General features: G+C 37.1%; 1 protein-coding gene and 1 pseudogene across 2 annotated transcripts; one reads left to right on the forward strand and one right to left on the reverse strand.

Annotated features, from left to right (window-relative positions):
• Positions 1-3,889: 3,889 nt before the first annotated feature.
• LOC110772989 (aspartic proteinase Asp1-like) lies at positions 3,890-8,371 on the forward strand (annotated as a pseudogene). The gene is made up of 7 exons (XR_015825785.1): positions 3,890-3,957; positions 4,106-4,335; positions 4,445-4,583; positions 4,670-4,864; positions 4,978-5,050; positions 5,161-5,348; positions 7,756-8,371. The product of XR_015825785.1 is annotated as an aspartic proteinase Asp1-like (transcript).
• A 731-nt stretch (positions 8,372-9,102) lies between these two features.
• LOC110763732 (uncharacterized) lies at positions 9,103-12,881 on the reverse strand. Its single transcript, XM_021966572.2, has 3 exons — positions 12,259-12,881; positions 11,071-11,300; positions 9,103-9,800 (listed from the first exon to the last, which is right to left on the reverse strand). Exons 1-3 carry the CDS (start codon positions 12,812-12,814, stop codon positions 9,522-9,524), a joined length of 1,065 nt encoding a protein of 354 aa, XP_021822264.1. The 5' UTR covers positions 12,815-12,881; the 3' UTR covers positions 9,103-9,521.
• Between the last annotated feature and the right edge of the window lie 8,043 nt (positions 12,882-20,924).

Below are 20,924 nucleotides of genomic sequence, written 5' to 3' on the forward strand. Positions count from 1 at the left end.
TCCCCACAAGAATATTCGATTGGGAAGATTCCTCTTTCTTCTTCGCCTCCTCTTTCTCTCTGCAAAATAGAACAAATGAGAGAACCACACCCGGGGGAGTGTTGGCCAAAGGCCCTCCGATGCCTAAATTAATTCAAGAGTTTGTAAGAAAAACACTTGCTAACTAAGGTACGGAGATATATGTGTTAATGGTGTAAACCGGGCGGCTGGAGCCTTTTGTAAGAGAGGGAGAGAGAGGAGGCAGCTAGGATTTTTGAAAGGAAAATTTATGCAGAGTTTTAGTAGTAATTCTGACGTACCTCAACCCTTGTGTGTGGCCATCCTTTTATAGAGGTCTCGGGAGTTAGGGTTTCAAAGGAATAATTCCGTAGATGGAAAGGAATTATTCCTCCCCAATTTGGAATTGATTTGATTAATTGGAGATTTGATTTATTAGGGTAAATCAAATCCCTAATTGTGGTATATATCAAATCAATCCCTAATTTAATTAGGTAACTCCTCCTTTAATTGGGAATTGTGGTAGGAATCAAATCAATTCTCAACCTAATTAGGTAACATCCAATTAGGTTAAATAATTCCTAATTAGGTCAAATAATCCCCAAATGGAAGGAATTATTTGACCTAGGGTTATGATTTAATTTGGTTCCCACAATTATCAATTCTTTTTTTGGGTTTTTTCTTTTTCTTTCTTTGTTGCATTAATTTCTATGCGCTGTTCGTGGGTCAACAGATTATGGACCCACGATTTCATGTCTAACTGCTCTGCTTTCCTTTTTCCTTTGATGCAAGGCTTTCCAATTCTCTCTGTGTTCTTGGGTTTGTTTCTTTAATTTCATTTAGATTTTTGGTAGTTTGGGTGTTCTTGGTTTGTTGAGCACTTTGATATTTCTTTTTATCTGGCATTAATTCGTTTAGTGAAAGCTCCGTTTCTACTTATCTTTTGAATACTTTACCTAATTTGATTGTTAGTGATGCATGCATATTCAACAAATTCAATCGACCCTTTTCTTCTGTTCTTTCTTTATTTAATTTGTTTCCTCTTCAATTGTCATAGTTAATTTCCTGCACTAGTACATTTTCTTTATGTGTTTGGTTTTCCCCTCAATCTTCATAGTACTTGAACATAATGAAAGAATTGAAGTTGTTCAATTTTGGTCTGTTTATTTATTATATGTTATAAAGGTTGATGCTTTTCTTTTAGCTTAATTCTTTCTAAATATGTGTATTCTTTTTATGTCTAAGATTTGATGGATACTAGGACCTGGTGTTCTGTCTTCTCATTTTGGCTGTCCAATTTTTATCTTTTCTCCCTTTTGATGTGAAGAATGACATTGCCGAAGATTTTATGGTATTGCTTTTACTCTGCAGGTACTACTCTGTGTCCCTCAACATAGGCCGCCCAGCCAAGATTTTCGAACTTGATATTGACTCTGGCAGTGACCTTACCCAAGTCCAGTGTGATGCTACTTGTACGGGTTGCACCAAGGTAAAGTTTTCTATTGATAGTGAGACTAACATTCTAATGGTGATTTTCTCACACAGTGCTTGTGTCCGTCACCTGTGCATGTGCATTTGCAGCCTCGCGAGCATCTTTATAGACCCAACAATAATCTTCTGCGGTGCGAAGACCTTCTTTGCACCGCATTCCACTCACCGCATATGACCAATGAGACTATGAGGTCAAATATGCTGATCATGGATCATCTCTTGGTGTGCTGGTCAAGGAATACTGTTGTATTATTAACCGTCACAAATTAATGTGCAAACAACCAATTAAAAATACCCGCAAGTGCACGAATTTATTGAGGTATAGATAATGTAAGTACGGGGTCGATTCCACGAAAAACTGTCGGCTTCCTATAAGTTCTAATTTAAGTACGTAAAGAACACTAATTTAACACACCACACATGCACAAATGCAAATTGGAAACTAAAAATGAGTAAAGAAAGGTAAAAGAAGAGAAACAAAACAAGAAATCAAAGAAAAACACAAACAGCACTTTCTATCACCCTTTTATCACCACTGTATCACCTGTGAACAGTGCATGAACAATGGCTGGTGACCGGTCGTGAACAGTGATGACCGGTCGTTTTCTGGCAGATTGGCTGGAGACCAGTCGCTTGAACAGTAACGACCGGTCGTTTTTGGGCAGATTCGTTTTCTCTGTTTTTCAGTTTCAACCTCTATCCAGTTTTTGACCTATAACTTTCCAACCGTTTGTCTAAATTTCAAGTTCTTTATACGATTGGATTCAGCACAGAAAAACAAAGAACACAAAGCGAACCAAAAGTCAAAAACAATTACGAAAATAAATAGAATTTAATGAAGAAAACACACAACGTTTCCAACAACACAAACACACACAAATTGGGGCGGGGGGGTTTGGTGTGGTTCAAGTGACCTAATTCTAATGCATGAAAGTAAATGAACTTTGAATTTAAATGAGAATGGCAGAGATGAGTTATCCAAATGTGAAAGTACAAAGTAACAAACACTAGGGTTTCGGAATCCACCCTAAACAATCCTACTCAAGTTCGTGAATACTCAGATGATGAACTCTAAACGTGTTGATGAAGATGTTCGCAATCAAGACCGGGTTTAGTGGCTCAAGATGCATGATTCTCTCTAAAATAAGTAGAGTGCATGGTTCGTGCTACAATACTCGTGCCCTCCCCATAACCGAACCTAGGTGTGTTTCGTACTTCGAATCAATTACAAGGAAAACCAATTAAGTTCAAAGAGAATATGAACATCACAAGAATCCTAATAGCATGGTGTTTACATTAGGCATTCAAGAAACCAATTCACATTGATGGTTCTTACTTCATCCATTTATTGCTTAGGAAAATATGAAGATACACACAATCCCAACAACCTCAAGAAGCATGCTTTCAAAGATGGCCAACCAAGGAAAAACATACATCAATGATAGATTAAAATAGTGAATTGAAATTCATCAACAAAATCTAGAAATTCATACACTCAAGCATCAAAACAATAAAGTAATCATGTTTAGGGCTTCAACCTAAGCCCTAGCTATGGAGTTTAGTTCCTCATACTTATTTCAAATACAAACTCAAAACAAAACTAGAAAGAGTTTACAGATTTTGTGAAAATGGTGGGAGCTCAAGGTCTTCAATGGTGGAAATCTCTTCCACTTCTTGCTTTGTTGCCCTTGTCTTCCTCCTTGAGCTCCCTAGCTCCAAGCTCCCAAAAATCTCTGCAAATTGTAGAAAGATATGAATGATAGAATGATTTCCAGATTGCACTCCCTTTGCTCCTTTGCCCATCCTTCACCTTGCTTTTCAACTTTACTTTTAATATAAAACTACCACCTTTGTTAAAGCCTTAGCCTTTGTCCCCTTGCCATGATGGGGTTCTTTTGTTCTTGTCTTCTCAAATATGCTCTTTGTTTCAGATAATATCTCTCAACCAAAGTAATTTCTTGTTACCAAATTGTATGGTAACAAGAAGAATCAAGATGACACTTATGGAGGTAAAAGCTGGAGCAAGACAATTCTCTAGAGTTGCTGTAACATGTAGGATCAGTTGGATAGGCTATACTTATCCAATGGAGCTCAAATGTGGATATGTTGTAGTCCACATCCATTGGAACAAGTTTCATGAAGATCTTCACCTCATCCGAGCACCAGAGCATGCTGATCCAAGGCCAAGAAGTTGACCTACGAAAATGAACAAAATCAGAATTTATAACCAATAATGCCCTTTTAGCTCATTTTCATTCTAACCGAGGTAAAACCTATGAAAACACAAAAGAGAAGTAAAAAGCTATAAAATGTCAAGAACTAACTCAAAATATTAGGTGAATAACATGATAAATCATGTGTAAAAATGAACCGAACAAATACTTTCCCCTGAAATTCACCAATGGCTCTTTCCTCAGTCCCCATTTGGCCTTTGGGTGGGTATTCCATCAGGTGGTTTGATGTAGAAACGTAAACACATCAGTTAAAATTATGTAAACGATCAAGCTTGAACGTTAAAACTCATAACATGTTGAATTAATGTCTTGGAACTAAACTGCCTGTTCACCTTCTAAGTCTGAGTTAATCATATTATGTTTTCTGTTCCTGTTGTGTGCAGGTGTGGATATGATCAGAAGTATTTTGGTCCGGTCACACCTGCCACTGCCAGAGTCATTGGCCTTGGTAATGGAAAAGTCAGTATTGTGTCACAACTAAGTCCCTAGGTCTAACAAGAAATGTTGTCAGCCACTGTCTAAGTGGGCAAGGTGGAGGATTTCTTTTCTTTGGGGCTGATCTTGTCCCTTCATCAGGAGTCATATGGACATCAATGGCTCCCAATTCCATGGGGTGAGTAGTCTCTATTTGTCCTGTTTACCTTCTGATAAAGCATTATTTCTAGTCTGTACATAATCCATGGCATTTTCCATAGAGATAATAACTTGATTTTTAGTTTCAGGAAACGATACACATCTGGACCAGCAGAACTTGTGTTTGGTGGAAAGGCTACCAGTCTAAAGGGACTTAACATGATTTTTGACAGTGGGAGCTCCTACACTTACTTCAATTCCCAAGCTTATCCGGCAATAGTTACTCTGGTGAGAAGGAAACAACAGAGAGCATTATACTTTGGATAATTATTACTATCTTTTATAGAAAACTAACCATCAATTGGTGTGATCAGGTGAGAAATGATTTAGAAGGAAAGCCTCTAAAGGATGCAACTGAGGATCAATCCCTCCCAATCTGCTGGAAAGGCAGAAAACCATTCAAATTTGTTCGTAACACAAAGAACTATTTTAAGCCCTTAGCACTGAGCTTTACTAATGCCAAGAATGTTCAGCTGCAATTATCACCTGAAGCTTATCTTATAGTTACAGTGAGTGCCCCTATTTTCTCTCGTTCTTCCTCTTCATTCATTTATCCCCTTCTGTGAGTATTAGAGAGAATAGAACACTTGAAAAACATACCTAACAAGATCGTCATTGTCAGAAACATGGCAATGTGTGCTTGGGGATTCTGAATGGCACTGAAGTAGGACTGGGAAATCTGAATATCATAGGAGGTAACTCATACTAACAGAACAAAAACGCTCTGATTCCCTTTTTTTATAAATTTATTTATAATTTCTTTTCTGTGATAGAATTTGATCTTTCACTTCCTTTCTATATACAGATATCACTTTGCAAGATAAAATGTTGATATATGACAATGAGAACCGGCGAATTGGATGGGCTCCTGCAAATTGCAATAAGCTTCCCAAGTCCCAAACCGTTGCCATAATTGCAAGATAAAATGTCACTTAAGCAGGAAGAAAGAAAAAAGTTCTTTTTGTCTATTGCAGAACTTACAAGGTGGCAAATGTAAGTACTGTATATCCCAATACTCAATAAGTACTTTTTTATCAATAAATTCTTGGACTAGTCTAAAGAGGACAATCTACTTCAGTAGGGATCCCTGCAAGGTGTCCCCAGTGCGATCATGAAATAGTCATGATGATAATTTAATGGCTATTGAAATAAACAAAAAACAGTGTTTTCGTTGACTATGATCCAAAAAACAGTGTGATCTAATTGTGATCCAAAAAATAAACAAAAAAACAGTGCTTTCGTTGTTTTCTGCATTTATTATTCTTGTGTTTTATTTTTCGCAGTCTTAGGCTAATATAGTTTGGTGTGACTTCTTAAATGTATTTTAGATAAAACGACAACTACACAGAGTAAAAAGAATAAGACATTAAACAGTTTATTCAATTGTGAGATCATAATACGGAAAATACAACATAAGGTTAATGTCTTAAGTATCAAATTCAAGAAGAAACCAATTCAAACTAACAATAATCTCCTCAACTAGACTATCCACGGGACCATGTTGTAGAAATCAAGACAAACTGGGCACTAAAGTGAGACGTGAAAACACCCGATCCCATTCCGACCCTGGTTTTGTCCAATGCCAGTTGCTCCGGCCTACTCCTCATTCTCACCTGAGACTCACACTGAAACATTTAATGAGCATAACTCAGTAACTAACAAATAGACAAAATAAACAAAGACTTCAGTTAAAGGCTTTAAGCAGTATGTCTGCTATATGAGAATAATTGTGCTATATGACATGTATGCCTCAATTAAAAAGAAGAAGAAATCAAAATCCTTTTATATTTTACCCTTTCCTTTTCTTGCTCAAATCCTTGGTACTCCCCTCATGGAAGGCAATGCTGTTAACCGCTTGAACAAGTATACATTCCTTCAAACCTTTAAAATTTTGGCATGGTCCTTTCACCATGAACCGTTCCTTTTACCTTTCGTTGTATTTTTCTACCATAGGCATTTCCGTAGGTCCTGAAACCATTTTAACAAATTCCAAAATCATTTCCGAAAATTCCCTATTACGGCGAAAACATTTACTAGTTTCTATCAATAAGAAATCCCGTAAAACATCTTGTCTAACAAAAACTATGCATATGCTATGCGCTTTACTACGATGTCATGCTCTTAATGTAATCGCTACTTGGAGCAGCCTTACTAACACAATTCAGAAAACTCAAACATACTTTCCAAATCTGTACATAAGCAGCATGCAACGTAATGATAACCGGTCATTAACATAACACAGAACGAGTCTAGTTACTTACCTTGAGTGTCCAAAGCTCACACACCTTTCACATAGTAAGTTTAACCTATAAATATGCACTCATATAATCATATAATTGCATGATTTTAAGAAACACAAAGATATTATACGGCCCTTTCAAAACTTATAAACGAAATCTGCCAGCAATGATCTCGTACTATAAAAATTTGTGATGCCCTTCTAATGTGTGCAGGAAAATTTCTCTGAAATTCTGTAAGTATGAAAACAACCCAAAGATGTTTCCCTAAAAATGTCAGAGCCTAAGTCTGCTTCAAACAATAACTTTTCTTAAAAGCAAACCTGAGTTCCTGAAATGGGCTGAAGAACAATCAGTCTCAGACTTTGAAGTAAAAACCCTACTTAGACTACAAATTTAGGTTTGACAATTCGAGGGCTTGTTTAGCTTGGCTTCACTACGTGGTGTAGAAAAATGAGATCAGCAGAGTGTTCTAGATTAGGTTTTCAATCTGGCAAACCTAACTTTGAATCACTTCTCCTGCAACTCCGCCCGAATCCATGAATTTTCTGACAAAGTAACCAACCCCAAAACGCAACCATTTTTTTGTAGTAGTTTCCTCTATCGGTCCAATTTCAACCATAAAAGTTTCAGAATGTATTACTGAATTAACAATCAGACATAAATACTTTTCCAAAACTGTTGTTAACGATTTCCGAAAGAATCCTAATTATTTCCCAACCAACAATACTACAAGGTTTTCTAGACTCATACCTTCACACTTGCACAAAACTTCTCTGTAATGAAAAATTACCTCTTCTCAGCTTTAACTTACCCTTCTCTCTAGGGTTACTGTGAAAAGTAAGGATGGAGAAGTAACTAGGGTAAAAGGGTGGGAGGAGGGTTTGAGGTCTCTTTTATGGGTGTTTGGTGGAATATGAGGGCTGGCACGGGAGCTATTCCAGGTTAAGCAGAGCTGAAATTGCACTCTGGTTAACCATAAAAGTTTAGTAACTTGGCTAAACTTATGACAAGTAACTTCAAGTTCTCTGACTAGGAGAAAAAGAACTTCGAGTCCTGAACCATACCCAAAAAATGGATCACATTTCCATAATATATATATATATGTATTTTTCCTCTTTCCCAGTTTCATAGAGATAATACCTTGATGATTTTATTCTCAGGAAACACTACTCATCTGGACCAGCAGAACTTGGCTTTGGTAGCAAGCCTACTTGTGTCAAGGGCCTTCACATGGTGGTATTTGATAGTGGGATCTCCTACACTTCAATTCCCAACCTTACCAGGCAATAGCTAATCTGGTGACAACAATAGAGAGCATTTTTGTATAGTTAATTTATAATAATTTTTGTAGATAACTAACCATCACCAACTCATGTTATCAGGTGGTAAATGATTTAAATGGAAAGCCTCTAAAGGATGCAACTGAGGATCAATCCTCCCAATCTGTTGGAAAGGCAGCAAACCATTCAAATTTGTTCACGATGCATAGAACTAATTCAAGACCTTGCACTGAGCTTTACAAACATCAGGAATGATCAGCTGCAATGCGTGCTTGGGGATTTTCAATGGCATGGAAGTAGGACTGGCAAATCTGAATACCATAGGAGGTAAAAATACTAACATAAGAAAAATCTTCCCACTCTTTGTTTTTTTGGTGGATAAAGTCTGATCTTTTACTTTCTTTTTACGGACATTACTATTCAAGACACGATGTCGGCATATGACAACGAGAACCAGCGAACTGGATGAGCTCCTGCGAATGCAATAAGCTTCCCAAGTCCTGAACCATTCTGTCATATTTGGAAGACAAAATATTACTTCAGCAGGAAAAAAAGAAACAAAAAATTTCTTTTTGACATACAAGGTGGCAAACGCGAGCATCTCCCAATACCAGATAAGACATGCTGTCCTTGATCCATCTCTGAATCTACATCAGTAGTAGGGAGCCCTAAATAATTCTTTGGCTTTCGTTTGGTGTTGTTCCTAAGTGGTTTCTGCACATTGCTCCCCACCGGCGTATTTTTGTAATTTCCTTTTAACATCAAATACGTAAAATTTTAAATATATAAAAAATCAGAGTTTTATCAAAGCCAAAACCAATTTTCACAACATAATTCTGCCTCTTATTAGCTATAGCCTACTCTGAGTATTGCCATGGGAACAGGCTCGGAAGAAGCTAAAACAATGCGCACAAAATATTGGAATGATCAATTACTCTCTGTTTAATTAGAAGATAAAGTCAAACAAATAAACATGATCAAGTTTGGGATATTTTGTTGTCCAAACACAAATAACATAGTGATGTTATGTTATATTACAAAAAGTGATTATGTACCAGACATCTGATTTCTAAAGCAAATTGCATCACCCTTGTGTAGGAGCAAAATTTACTCCTCAAGTAAACAATCAAGCAACACGTGTTCCTAATTTTCTCCAAAATCGCTAGACTTGATGGCCAAGCTATACATAATAACCCACTACCATGTCCATTATGGAATTGCTGATCATAAGAGAAAAACAAGGAACATGGAACATAGAGCCAATACTTAAAATGACATTATTACTGTTCTACTACCATCTACTTGAACACTCACTAGCTCGAGTGTCAGAGTGTTTTCTTGCAAGTAGTCCCTTTTTTCCTTATTGTTGGCAAGCGAAAAAGTGTCCAGCTTTGCAACATTGATTACAAGATCACTTGTTGGAGGACCCGAAATTTCCGCCCCAACACCCTAACAAAGTTCTGTTATATTGAGATACACAATAAGCACATAAAAAATCTAACACGAAGTCGACCAAACTACTTCCGATAGACATTCTATTATTCTTGAATCTTGAACTTGTAGGGCTGGTACCATATCCATTCTTCCTACGTTTATTTGCTTCTGTACTCGTTTCTGCTCCTCATGAGTATAATCTACATAAAATCTCAAAGGGCAGAGAAAATAGGGACACCTGGCAAGGTGGCTCCTGCATCAACAATGTAGACATTGCCTGAGACATATTCAGAAGAGTCGTGTACTAAATAACGAACTAGTGATGTCAATGCTGGATCCGAAGTGCCAAAAGTTCTTAAGGGGACAGTTTTCATAGCCACATTGTGTAGCCAGTCTTTTTTCATAAGACCCTCCGTGATTTCAGATCTGAAAAGTCCCGGCGATATTGCATTCACTCTGATTTTGTGTACCCCCAATTCCATAGCCATAACCTGTTAAACTTAATAATAATTAGAACCCTTCACTTACACTACCATGTGCAGAGACAAGTGCATGGAAATTTTAACAGTCAAAATGTATGGTAGGGAAAAAAAAAGTAAGACTGAATAGATCAGTAATTCAAAATACATTTCCAGAAATTCTCAGAGGCAACAAAAGCAAAAACGGGATAGGTGTGGAACACACTGGTCAACCAGTAGTCGATGTGACAAATGACTATTTAGCAATAAGCAGGTGCTTATCATCAATTTTAGCTAAGAATTTGAAGTGGAAAAACTAAAGATATTTATTCTACCTTTTGTGTGCCTATGATTCTTATTTCTTATTAACTACAGTTCTCTAATTCTTAAGTTTTTTCCTTTCCACAAGAATAACATTTGATACATCTTCAAATTGCTCCCGGACATTGAATCTGTTTGCTTGTTTCCCCTTTTTATCAATTGCAATGCCATTTCGACAACACTGTCCTATAAACTATTCACAAAGCACAATATTTGGCAAGAACAAGTCATAATTAAAACCATGATGAATCTACAAAATCTCAAACAATGCCTAGGCAAAGTTTCGAAAAATATCGAGGAGTGAAATTGTATGTGTTTGCCCAGCACGAACTCAAACTGCGGGCCATGAGTTGTGATACCCACGGACCTGCTTAGATTCATTTGGTTGATTGACCATAACCCATCATCTGAACTTTAACCCAACAAGGAACTCATGCAATTGGGGTGAGCCAAAGCTCAAATTGGACTCTGATTAAGCTTCGGTAAAAGCTCAGTAACTTGGCTCAGCCTAAGCCAAATAGCTTCAAGTCATTAACCATTCCCATACAAAAGATAGACCACATTAAGATGACTAGTGTTCTAGCATTTAAAACAGTGCGATTAATGAACTAAAAAGACCAAGAATCAAAAGCTTCCTTCAACCAGGAAGGAGAATAGAAGGAAATTTAGAGGGTGTCCCATAGGCCTAATAACAATATTCCCTTAGTAGACTAAAAAAGAATTGAAATACTTCTAGGCTCATTTCTGTCCTTAAGTCTATTTTTCTTATTAAATCCACCCCTTCCTTATTCAAAGACTTTGTAATGGTCTTCTTTATTGCTTGTGTTGAGCAATACCCACCACCCCAAGAGGCAGTGCATTCCTTCAAGTTGTTATAATTCAATTATAGGCCAAAAGCCAAGCTAAGCCAAGCAGATAAAAAAAAAGTATGATTCCTTTCTCTTAAGTTATTAACAAGATTATGTTAAGTCAATGGAGATACCTTTGCCAAAGTGTTTACACCAATCTTTGAACAATTGTATGCTACACCTCCAGGCAAATGTCCACGATGAAGACCTGCAATGGAAGATATATTGATGATTGATCCTCCCTGATCAGCGTCGCGCATGTGTATAGCAACATATTTTGACACCAACCAGGTCCCTGTCAAATTTGTCTTGAAAACATTATTCCATTCCTCCTCAGACAATTTGAGTGCGGAACTCACATTACCTGAGGAACACATATGGAAATGAGCGATTATGATACACCAACAATGACATGCCACAGAGGTACAATATGATACCCAAACAGTGAGTCTGTGATAAAGGTCAAACTCTAAATATTAAGACACTAAATTTGGGAGCATGATATTAATCACTATCTAATTTTTTATAGTGCCTAATGCATATTTTTATCTTTGTTTTCTTATAGAACCTTTTGTATGTTAAAATATGAAAACAACCACCGCTTAAAATCAAATTTTATCCATTTCAAATCATGCATGAAATGACTCCCCAGACATATGCCGACACAGGTCTTGCAAGAGTGTCTAAGAGTGTGGAAGACGAACATTGTTCTTTGTCATTGACACACACAGAACGTGCTGGACTAAACATAACCACACAGAATGCAAAGGTTTCCCTTGTTTGCATTTGTCATCAACGCCGAACTACACTTTCACCTACTTGACTCATCTCATTTAACATCAAGCGCAGTGGCATGACAAAGAATAGAATCGACATCTATCTACATTGTCCCTGGAACTCTGTTTGCAATGAAGACCCAGCCAGCTAATACTTGTAGCACTCAAATGGATTCAAGCTCACAAATAATATATTAAAAATCAGCAAATTTTTATTGTCTGCCCACTTCCCATCATTCTAGAGTTCAACAACTAGTCAACCAATGATAATGCAAGAAAAGAATACAGATAAACTTAACAAGTCAAAGCATCAGGGAAATCCCAGAACTTGAATTTATCTTCGAATTTTAAAAAATGGAAGTTTTGGGTTTTCCTATACAGCCTAAATCTTATTGTTGGTTCTAGTACCTCAATTTATCTTTCTCCAAAAACACAAGTACAATATACCACATATGTTAAACTTAACACACACAAAACAAGAAGATGTAAAATTTTCTCAGGAACCAAAAACAGAACGCAAAATCCTAAACAACAATCAAAGCTCACCTCTAATACCGGCATTGTTAACGAGGGCGTCGATGCGCCCAAACGCGTCCCAAGCCTTGTTTACAGACTTCTCAATAGCTGGCCCGTCGGCGCTGACATCGAGCTCCACAGCCACGGCCCTGGAGCTTCCAGGCCCATTCACAGAAGAAGATGAAGAAGATGAAGAAGGCGCGGTAATGGTTAGCTGGTTGATTTCATCACAGACGGATTGAAGGCGGTCGATGCGGCGAGCCGCCGCTACGATCCTGCATCCGGCTTTAGCCAAGTCCAAGCAGAACTCGCGGCCGAGGCCAGACGAAGCGCCGGTGACCATGACGACCTTGCCGTGGAGGTCGCGCCATGGCTCGAGGTGGTCCGCGACTTGGTTCGCCATACTTGCTCTCAGTCTGTGTTGGATTTGTTTGATGTATGAGTCTGGTGTGACAAATGGCCAGGAGGAAAGAGTAGATCCACGGGGTTTGCTGTGGTCTTTACATATGGGAGTTTTGTTGCGAAATCTGTACCGTTGGTGGGTTCTGTATGGACGGTCGAGATCCGGGTCAACTATTTTCATCATGACAAAACAAAAAGATGTTTGGTAAGGTCGCAGGTGGTGGACTCTTTCGTTGAATTGGGAAGGTTGGCTGCTACTTTGATTTCTGATTTTTCAGGTATTAGATTACGTTTTTATAATGCGGGACTCAGAGCCGCTCGTGAGTTTTCAGATGCTTAGGGTGAAAATTAAAATGAACCGTTTTTGTAGATACTCGTTACACAAAAATAAAATACTAAACATTTTTGTATATGTATATATTTATGGTTTCAAATAGATGTGTTGGTTTATATATAGCTTACATTAACACATGTAGAAATGAACGTGCACATGGACTTCCTAAGCATGTGTGTGTATTGATAAGAAATATTTTTGGGAGACAATATAAAATTGGTGATTTTTAACATGTGGTTTGTGGTGAGCTTGAATCCATTTTATTGCTACGAGTGTCGGCTTGCTCGGTCTTCATTGCAAACCATATAAAATAGAACACATGAATCATGATACTTTTTTTTTTTATATATATATATAGAAAAGATTGTATTTCATTAAAACCGAAAGGAACATCACATGGTAAGAACTAGAATGTTAATAACGGCCTCGTTGAAACCTTCTCAGAGAAAACAAAACCTCGGAGCAAGAAAGAGTACCACACATGCTATTGACTAAATAGAAGAGTCAAACAACTTATACAAAACATACAAACCTAAAACCCAACCACAAAACCCTTAAAACATCATCCCATCACTACGTATGTATTGCACAAGGCCTCCAAATGTTTTTAAAAGCCCAGCATTATATTATATATTTTCTGCTACTTTTCGTTCTAAGCAAATTTTTATTCCAAAACATTATTTTTGGTGTTCTAACGTGCAAATTTTTGTTCCAAGCATTAACAAATTAAAAAACAATACTCGTGAGTCATGCGTGTCTGCAGCGTGCTCTCCTTGCTATTCCTAAATCGTTTTTCTTTCATTTGGCCCCAAATTCACTTCTTCTTGACTCTCCTGTCCAAAAAAAAAATTCTTCTTTACTCTTTGGCAAGGCAAAAAGCGTGCTATGTGTCTCTGCTCCTCCACCACACCTCTCTCTCTCTCTCTCTCTCTCTCTCTCTCTCTCTCTCACATATATTAGAATTTAGAAATTATGTGTTGCATTTGGAATTAGCCATCATATGATTGCAAGAAGAAACCTAAAAAATCAGGTGAATCTCTACCCCTAAAGAAAAATTTGAAAAATTCGTTATTTTACTTATATATATATATAGAGCCTCATCAACTCTCTTCGCATAGGGCCTCCATATCTAATGGACCGGCTTTGCGCAAAACCATTGAAACACATCCCATCACTACGCAGGTACTGCCAAAGAAAGCCTCCTATGATCTAAAGAAAGCATCATAGTTCTTCGTATAGAGTCAAAAATGCATTATGAACATCATAATAGATCCAGCTAAACACCAACCGCCACCTCCAATTTTCTTGATCCAAAACCCAAGTTGACAAGAAAGGGAGACCAAGATTGGCCTCTTAGCCTAAAGAAATTTCCGAAAAAAGATCTTCATAGTAGGAACGTTCATAGGTTGCCAAGCCCACGAACGTTCCATAGGAGAATTATTAGGGAGACCTTGGAGACCCCTTGAGGCTAGTCTCTTCCGCCTTGTCAACAAAATCTTCGATACAAAAACTATGCTTACTAGAAAAAGTCGTGCCACTGACAATCAGATGCCTAACACCAGTTTCCTCGCGCTTCTGATTCCCACTTGGTGCCACATACTTGTCATCCTCTTGAGCAGAAGAGGCGGTGGTCACCACCATAGCGTTAAGATGAAGACCCCTCACCAGCGACTACCTCCTTGGGAACCTAGAAAGAAAGCCGACACAGCTACCCCACGAAGAACAAAAGAATAAAAAAAAGGTCGTACCCAATACATCAAGAAGTACCCAGAGAGACAATAAGAGAAGACTGAGAGATACGGCACAAAGAATGAATAAAGAAAACTGAAGAAACCCTAATCCTAGCCGTCAAGGCTGTCCTCGCATGAATGAGAGAGTGACCCCAAACATAAAAGAAAGTTAATTAGGGCTAGATGAATCATGATACTTGTGGGAAGACATGTTTTTTCTTTGGTAGATTAGGAAAAAGAAAAAAAAAGTTTGATTAGTGATTTTTAACATGGGCATACAATATAAAATTGGGAAAAATGTGTGCATTATGGGAAGACACGTTTTTTCTTTGAGTTGTTTACACTAACAATTGTTTATATTTTTAAGATTTTGAAAATTACACTAACACGTCATGAACTTTCAAATTGTTTTCACAAAACTCCTTATGTTAATTTTTCACCTAAAAATTGTCCATCTCATCAAACAAATTTCTCCACATAACAATATTAACCTCATAGATTAGATTGCACACCATGAGGTCTAATTGTTGAAGTTAATTTTTTTCATTTGAATAAGTTTTTTTTAATGAATCATAAATTTTGACTGAAAATTAAAGAAATGAGTTTTTTGTTTGGTTTTTATTTTGAAATACTACAAAAACTGAAAAAACGGAGTTAGAGATTAAAATGTAAATAGTTAACAAGTTTAAGGACCGTTACTTCAAAAAGATAGTGGATAATGGCATTGGAGGTATGAATGGACCCTATGAAACCATGAGAGAGATGAGGGAGCTTGAGACTTTGACGAATATGAGGGAGGGTGAGACCATGAGTGGGTTAGGAGAGATGAGCCAACATTAGATTCATAAGAAAAATGACTTATATATATGCTTTGCTGAGTTAAAAGAGTGTCCTTTGTGGCATTGTAATTTCTGAGTTAAAAGGGTGAAGCAACAGCTGGACCTAACAACAGTTAACTTGATTTAGTAAGTATTGTAATTTCTTTCAGTTTTCAAAGTTCTCTCAGAGTTCTAGACCTGAGACAACACTAAGTTAGGAGTGTGAGTGTCCTTTGTGGCATTGCTCGAGTGTTGTAAGTGTGAGAGTATGAGTGTCCTGCGTGGCATTGCTTTCACTAGGAACTAAGATTTCTGTAAGTTTTTACATTGTTATTCAAGCTTCACTAGTTAAATAAAGTTAAAGAGTTTTTGAGTTAATAGTCCTACACATTCTAATTTCATACATAAGCATTACTTTAAATGATTCATTATATTTTCATTCATGCAATTCTTGAGTTAAGAATTTTATGCATCTATGCTTTAATTAAATTTTATTTCGAGTTATTCCAATTTTATCTTTCAATCATCCTCTTCCTCCCTTCTCTGATTGTTCACCTTAGTTAATCCGCTTCCCTAGTTAACTAGTTAAAAAGCCTGCCTTCTATTCTTATAGGTCCTAGTCCCCTTCTGGTATCAGAGCCGTAAGAGTTAAAAGAGTTGAGTCTAAATTTGCTACTCATATCGCCCAAGTGGCTGATTTAAGTCTTCTGAGTTAGCAAGTCTCCCAAGTCTTTTCTAATTTAGTCAGTCTCCCAAGTTACTTCTGAGTCTTCTCTGAGTCATCTAGTTCCTTAGGTTCTATCTCTCAAGAGAACGTAAGGTAAGCCCAGGACCAAAAAATAAGTCCCAGGTAGTGGCCTGAGCGGTTACGGCACAAGAAGGTGAGAGAGAGAGAAACCCATAGGTCTTAGGTACTTTAGAGTAAGTTTTAGGAGTCACCCAAGAGTCTTTCTATACTTAGAAGATATGTAAGAGTCTTTCTAATTAGGTTGATTTAAGTCAAACACGTAAACAAAATGAGTCATTTATTTAGAACCAATTCAGTTAATTATTCTAGTTCTAGAAACAGTTTGTGCCCAATGCCAGACATAGTTAATGAAGAACAATTAGAATTTGAGTCAACTAGTAGTGAGTTACACTGTAATGATTGGAATATACCCAGAGTCCCTAGTAAAGAAATTTATAAGCAAAAATGGTCAATTAATGCATTTAAGCAAACTACGCATATTAAGACAGTAGAACAAGTCTATGCCTTAGGTAAAGAACATGAAACATGCCAATTACTTAATCTTGAGTCAATTAAGAAACATAGAAAAGAGGGTAATAATTTCTTGCATATAGGATTAGTTCAAGTTGCAGTTAAACCCTTAACTAAGTTAGGTCATAATGCAACAATTCTTTTAAGTTTAAGAGATGCCAGATTTAAGGATTTCGAAGATGGAGTTTTAGGAATTATTGAGTCAAGCTTAAGCCATGGTCCAGTCCATTTCGATTGTTTTCCAGATTTCACAGTTAGTCTAAGTGATCCTCATATATTAAAAGTTTTAACTTTAAATATTAAAACGCATGGTTATAATGTTTTACCAGGAAGTCAACCATTAGCTTTAATTTATAGAATTTATTATAAAGTCACAGGCACAAATATGAATTTTCAATCCCTTAGTAAAAGCCCCAAGAATCAAACGCTTTTAATTCAGAGTCATACGTCTAATGCTAATATCACAGTTCCCAAAATGATTAGATGGTCTGATATAAAGTTACCTCCAGATTGGTTTCTTACAACTGAATGCCCCCCTAAGTCGGTTCAACCTAGTCTAAACGATTTAGATTACATTCAACCTTATTTAGATGGTACAGTTAAAATTAGTTTTGATAGGCCAGTTAAGTCCACAGTACAGTTAGAACAGTTACCAACGCCTAGTCAGTCCTTTAAAATTCCTGCTAGACATTCGTCTGCTGAGTCATCCTCAATTACAGAACGAGATTTAGAAGCCGATAGAGCCCCAATTGATCTTAAAATTAATGAATTAAGAAAACAAAAGCAAGTAGTGCAACCAAGATATGGAAAAGCCCCTACTGCCCCTCCTGAGCCAGTTCAACCAGAGTCACCTACTCGTACAGATTTTGAAGGTTCCACCTTTGAAGTTTGTGATGCCCAGTTAAGAGTTCTTAATAAACCATTTAAAATTCATTGGTCAAAGTTAGATGCCCATTTCCAAGCCCTTGAAAATGCCGAAAGAAAAGCCAAGTATCATGATTCCTTCCCCAAAGCTCAAAGAAAAGAAATTTTCAATGAGTGGAAAGAATATCTAAAAGCAACTAAGTCAGAGTCACCTTACCTTGATTATGTAGAAAGTAAATACATGAGTCAAAAGTTAATTACTTTAACCCAGGAAAAATGGGAAAAAGCCGACAACACCAAAGTTATCAGTACTCACCCCCCCAGTTGAATCAATAGTGATTAATCACAAGAATGCCAAAGTCATTGCTAGTCCTTACAAAATTACTGAGTCAAAAGACGATTTAGATAAAAGAGTCATAGAACAGAATAATTATGCCAATGCAAGCCTAATAGTTATAGGTAAACAATTAGATAAAATAGAAACAAAGGTTGATAAGTTAACCCCTAGTGAAATTACCTTGAAGCCTAAAAAGGAAAAGCCTTTAGTTAAATTTCAAGAGTTAAAACCAGAGTCTTCTCTCAAGGTCAGTCCAACAATGAAGAAAATTGAAGAAATGTTTAAAGAGTTAACTCTAGTAAAACCAAAGCCAAATAAGGATAAAGATAAAGGAAAAGAAGAGGAAACCTCAGTTAAAGTTTTACAATTTGAAGTTAATTCTGATAGTGAGTCAATTATGTTTTTAGAGTCAGCCTCTAGTCAAAAGTCAGAAACTAGTAATATTTCTAAAATTGAACAAGCCTTTAGTAACCTCCAAGTTAACCAGGATTCCCAGAGTCTTCAAGTTAGTCGTTTAACAGGTAAAGTTAACCCCACAAGCCTTACCAAAAATTGGTATCCTAAGCCTACGCCCCCAAATGTCCAATTCGAAGAAAGAACCCAAGGTGAGTTCTCAGTGTCTTCTGATAAGCTATACGAATGGAACATCGATGGCTTGTCAGAACAGGAGATACTCAATAAGTTACAACATATGTCTATGGTAGCCAATAGTTATGCCACCAATCACCAGTTAAGACAGTCAGAAATAGTTTCTCTTTTAGAAACAGGTTTCACAGGAACACTTCGTTTCTGGTGGGATAAACATCTCACAGAAGAAGCAAAGTTAAGTATAATTCATGCCTTTAAAACAAATGAAGATGGTCTCCGTATTTTAGATGAGCGAATAGGAACAGGCATAGAAGACGGAGTTAATGTCCTTTTATATACAATAATTGAGCATTTTATAGGTATGCCCAGTAGTACAACTGCTAGGATTCATGATCAGTTAAGTAATCTACGATGCCCTAAGCTAAGTGATTTTAGATGGTATAAAGATGTTTTTATTTCAAGAGTTATGTTAAGAGATGATAGTAATCAATCATTTTGGAAGGAAAAGTTCATAAATGGTCTCCCTAATTTATTTGCCCATAAGATTAGAACAGTCTTAAGCAATGAGTCCGGTCAAATTAATTATGATGAGTTAACCTACGGTAATATAATTAGTACAATTAATCAAGTTGGTATGAAAATGTGTGTAGATTTAAAGATAGGAAAATCAATCCAAGCCAATAGTAAAAATGCCAAGTATGAGTTAGGAAATTTTTGTGAATAGTACGGTCTAGCCCCGGTCCCGCCATCTAGACAAGTCAAAAGAAGCCATGATAGACGCTTTAGTAAAAGACGCCATTATTCTCGTAAGAAAGATTCCTTCAGAAATAATGGTGAGTTTTATAGTAGAAAGAGCTTTTCCCCTAGGAAAAGCAAATAGTCAAAAGGTTATTCAAAAGGTTACCGACAGAGTAAACAGAATCAATTTAAGAAAAGTTCAGATAAAACAAAAGTTAAATGTTTTAAATGTAAAAGATTCGGTCATTTCGCTAATGAGTGCAAAGTTAAAGACACAATTAAACAGTTAAAGTTAAAATCTGATGATGAAGCCAAACTAATTAAAGTTCTTGAGTTAGCTAACACTGAGTCAGATCCTATGTCCTCAGATAAGTCAGTTAACTATAGTTCAGATAATTCCCAGTCTAGTTCACCAGAAGTTCAGTTAGGTTGTAAAGATAAATGTTGTCAAGTCTTAAGCAAATCAATTTGTGTTCTCACTAAGCAAGAAGAACAAGAAGAGTTACTAATCGAGTTAATTAGTAAAGTTCAGAATCCTGAGTTAAAAGCCGAATACCTTAAAAAGCTTAGAAAGGTCATAAGCCAAGAAGAACCTGTTGAGGCCCAAAAAATCCATGGTTGGGCCCGAATAAATTCCTAGCCCAAAACGATATATTATTGAAAAAAGACCCAATTTGGAGTATACGAAAGTCTGCCATGCACAAGCCACACCCTGCATGCCATGCCAAATAAAAATATGTCATGCTAGAAATTGAGATTAAAATTATAAAGATGCATTTAGCTATGCAAATCCATGCCAATTATCCTATCAAGCGTCATAATTAAAAGCATGCCAAACGACATGCCATGCCAAGCGGGAAATTATTATTTCACACCCAATCGCACTACAAGCTTAAGTGGGCCCAAGCCACTCGAATGCCTGGGGCTTGCTTGAGTGAGTTGTGGTATGGATGGTAATAAATTGTCATGGGGCCCACCGATGGGTCGAGAAATGGAAGTCTCGGGTCGCTTGGGGCCTCGGGACTCAAGCCCATTTCTAGGCCCAAACGTGGTTAAGCACAAGAGAGAAGATAGCCCATTGCTTCAATTGTAGTAGCCCAACCAAAATAGCCCATTGCTCTAATTAGAATAAGCCAACCAAAAAGCCCAACATTTGATAAAGCCATCTCATCCATTAGATAGGTCATGTGGTTGTCTTAAAAAGCCCATATAATTAGAATAAAAAAGCAACACCAACTTTGGCATTCGGTTGAAAGACAAAATCACGCAGGGGCTTGGGGAATCCACATATGAAGGGCTGCTGGAAGGCTAAGGAATAAGTTCCAAGTGAAAGCATCCAAGAGACCAAGGGATTTTGGCACGCAAGGAAGGATGCCATCCCTTAAACCAGCAGGCGCACCCATTTTCTTTCCTTCATCAGATTTGACCATGGAAAGAGGAAGAAAGAGGAGAAAGAAGATGGATGAAAATGGAAGCTCCCTTTTGAAGCAGCCGCGGGAAAAAGCATTGAGCTCCCAAAAATCTCTGATTTTGTGGATTTGGGCAGAGCTGACTTTGCCACTATGAGGTAAGTCAAGAAGGAAGAGAAGAAAGGGAGATGAAAGCTTAGCTAGATTGGGAAGAAACC

The sequence above is a fragment of the Prunus avium genome, chromosome 7, assembly GCF_965620075.1.
Source record: "Prunus avium chromosome 7, drPruAviu1.hap1.1, whole genome shotgun sequence".
In the NCBI taxonomy this organism is placed as follows: Eukaryota; Viridiplantae; Streptophyta; class Magnoliopsida; order Rosales; family Rosaceae; genus Prunus; species Prunus avium.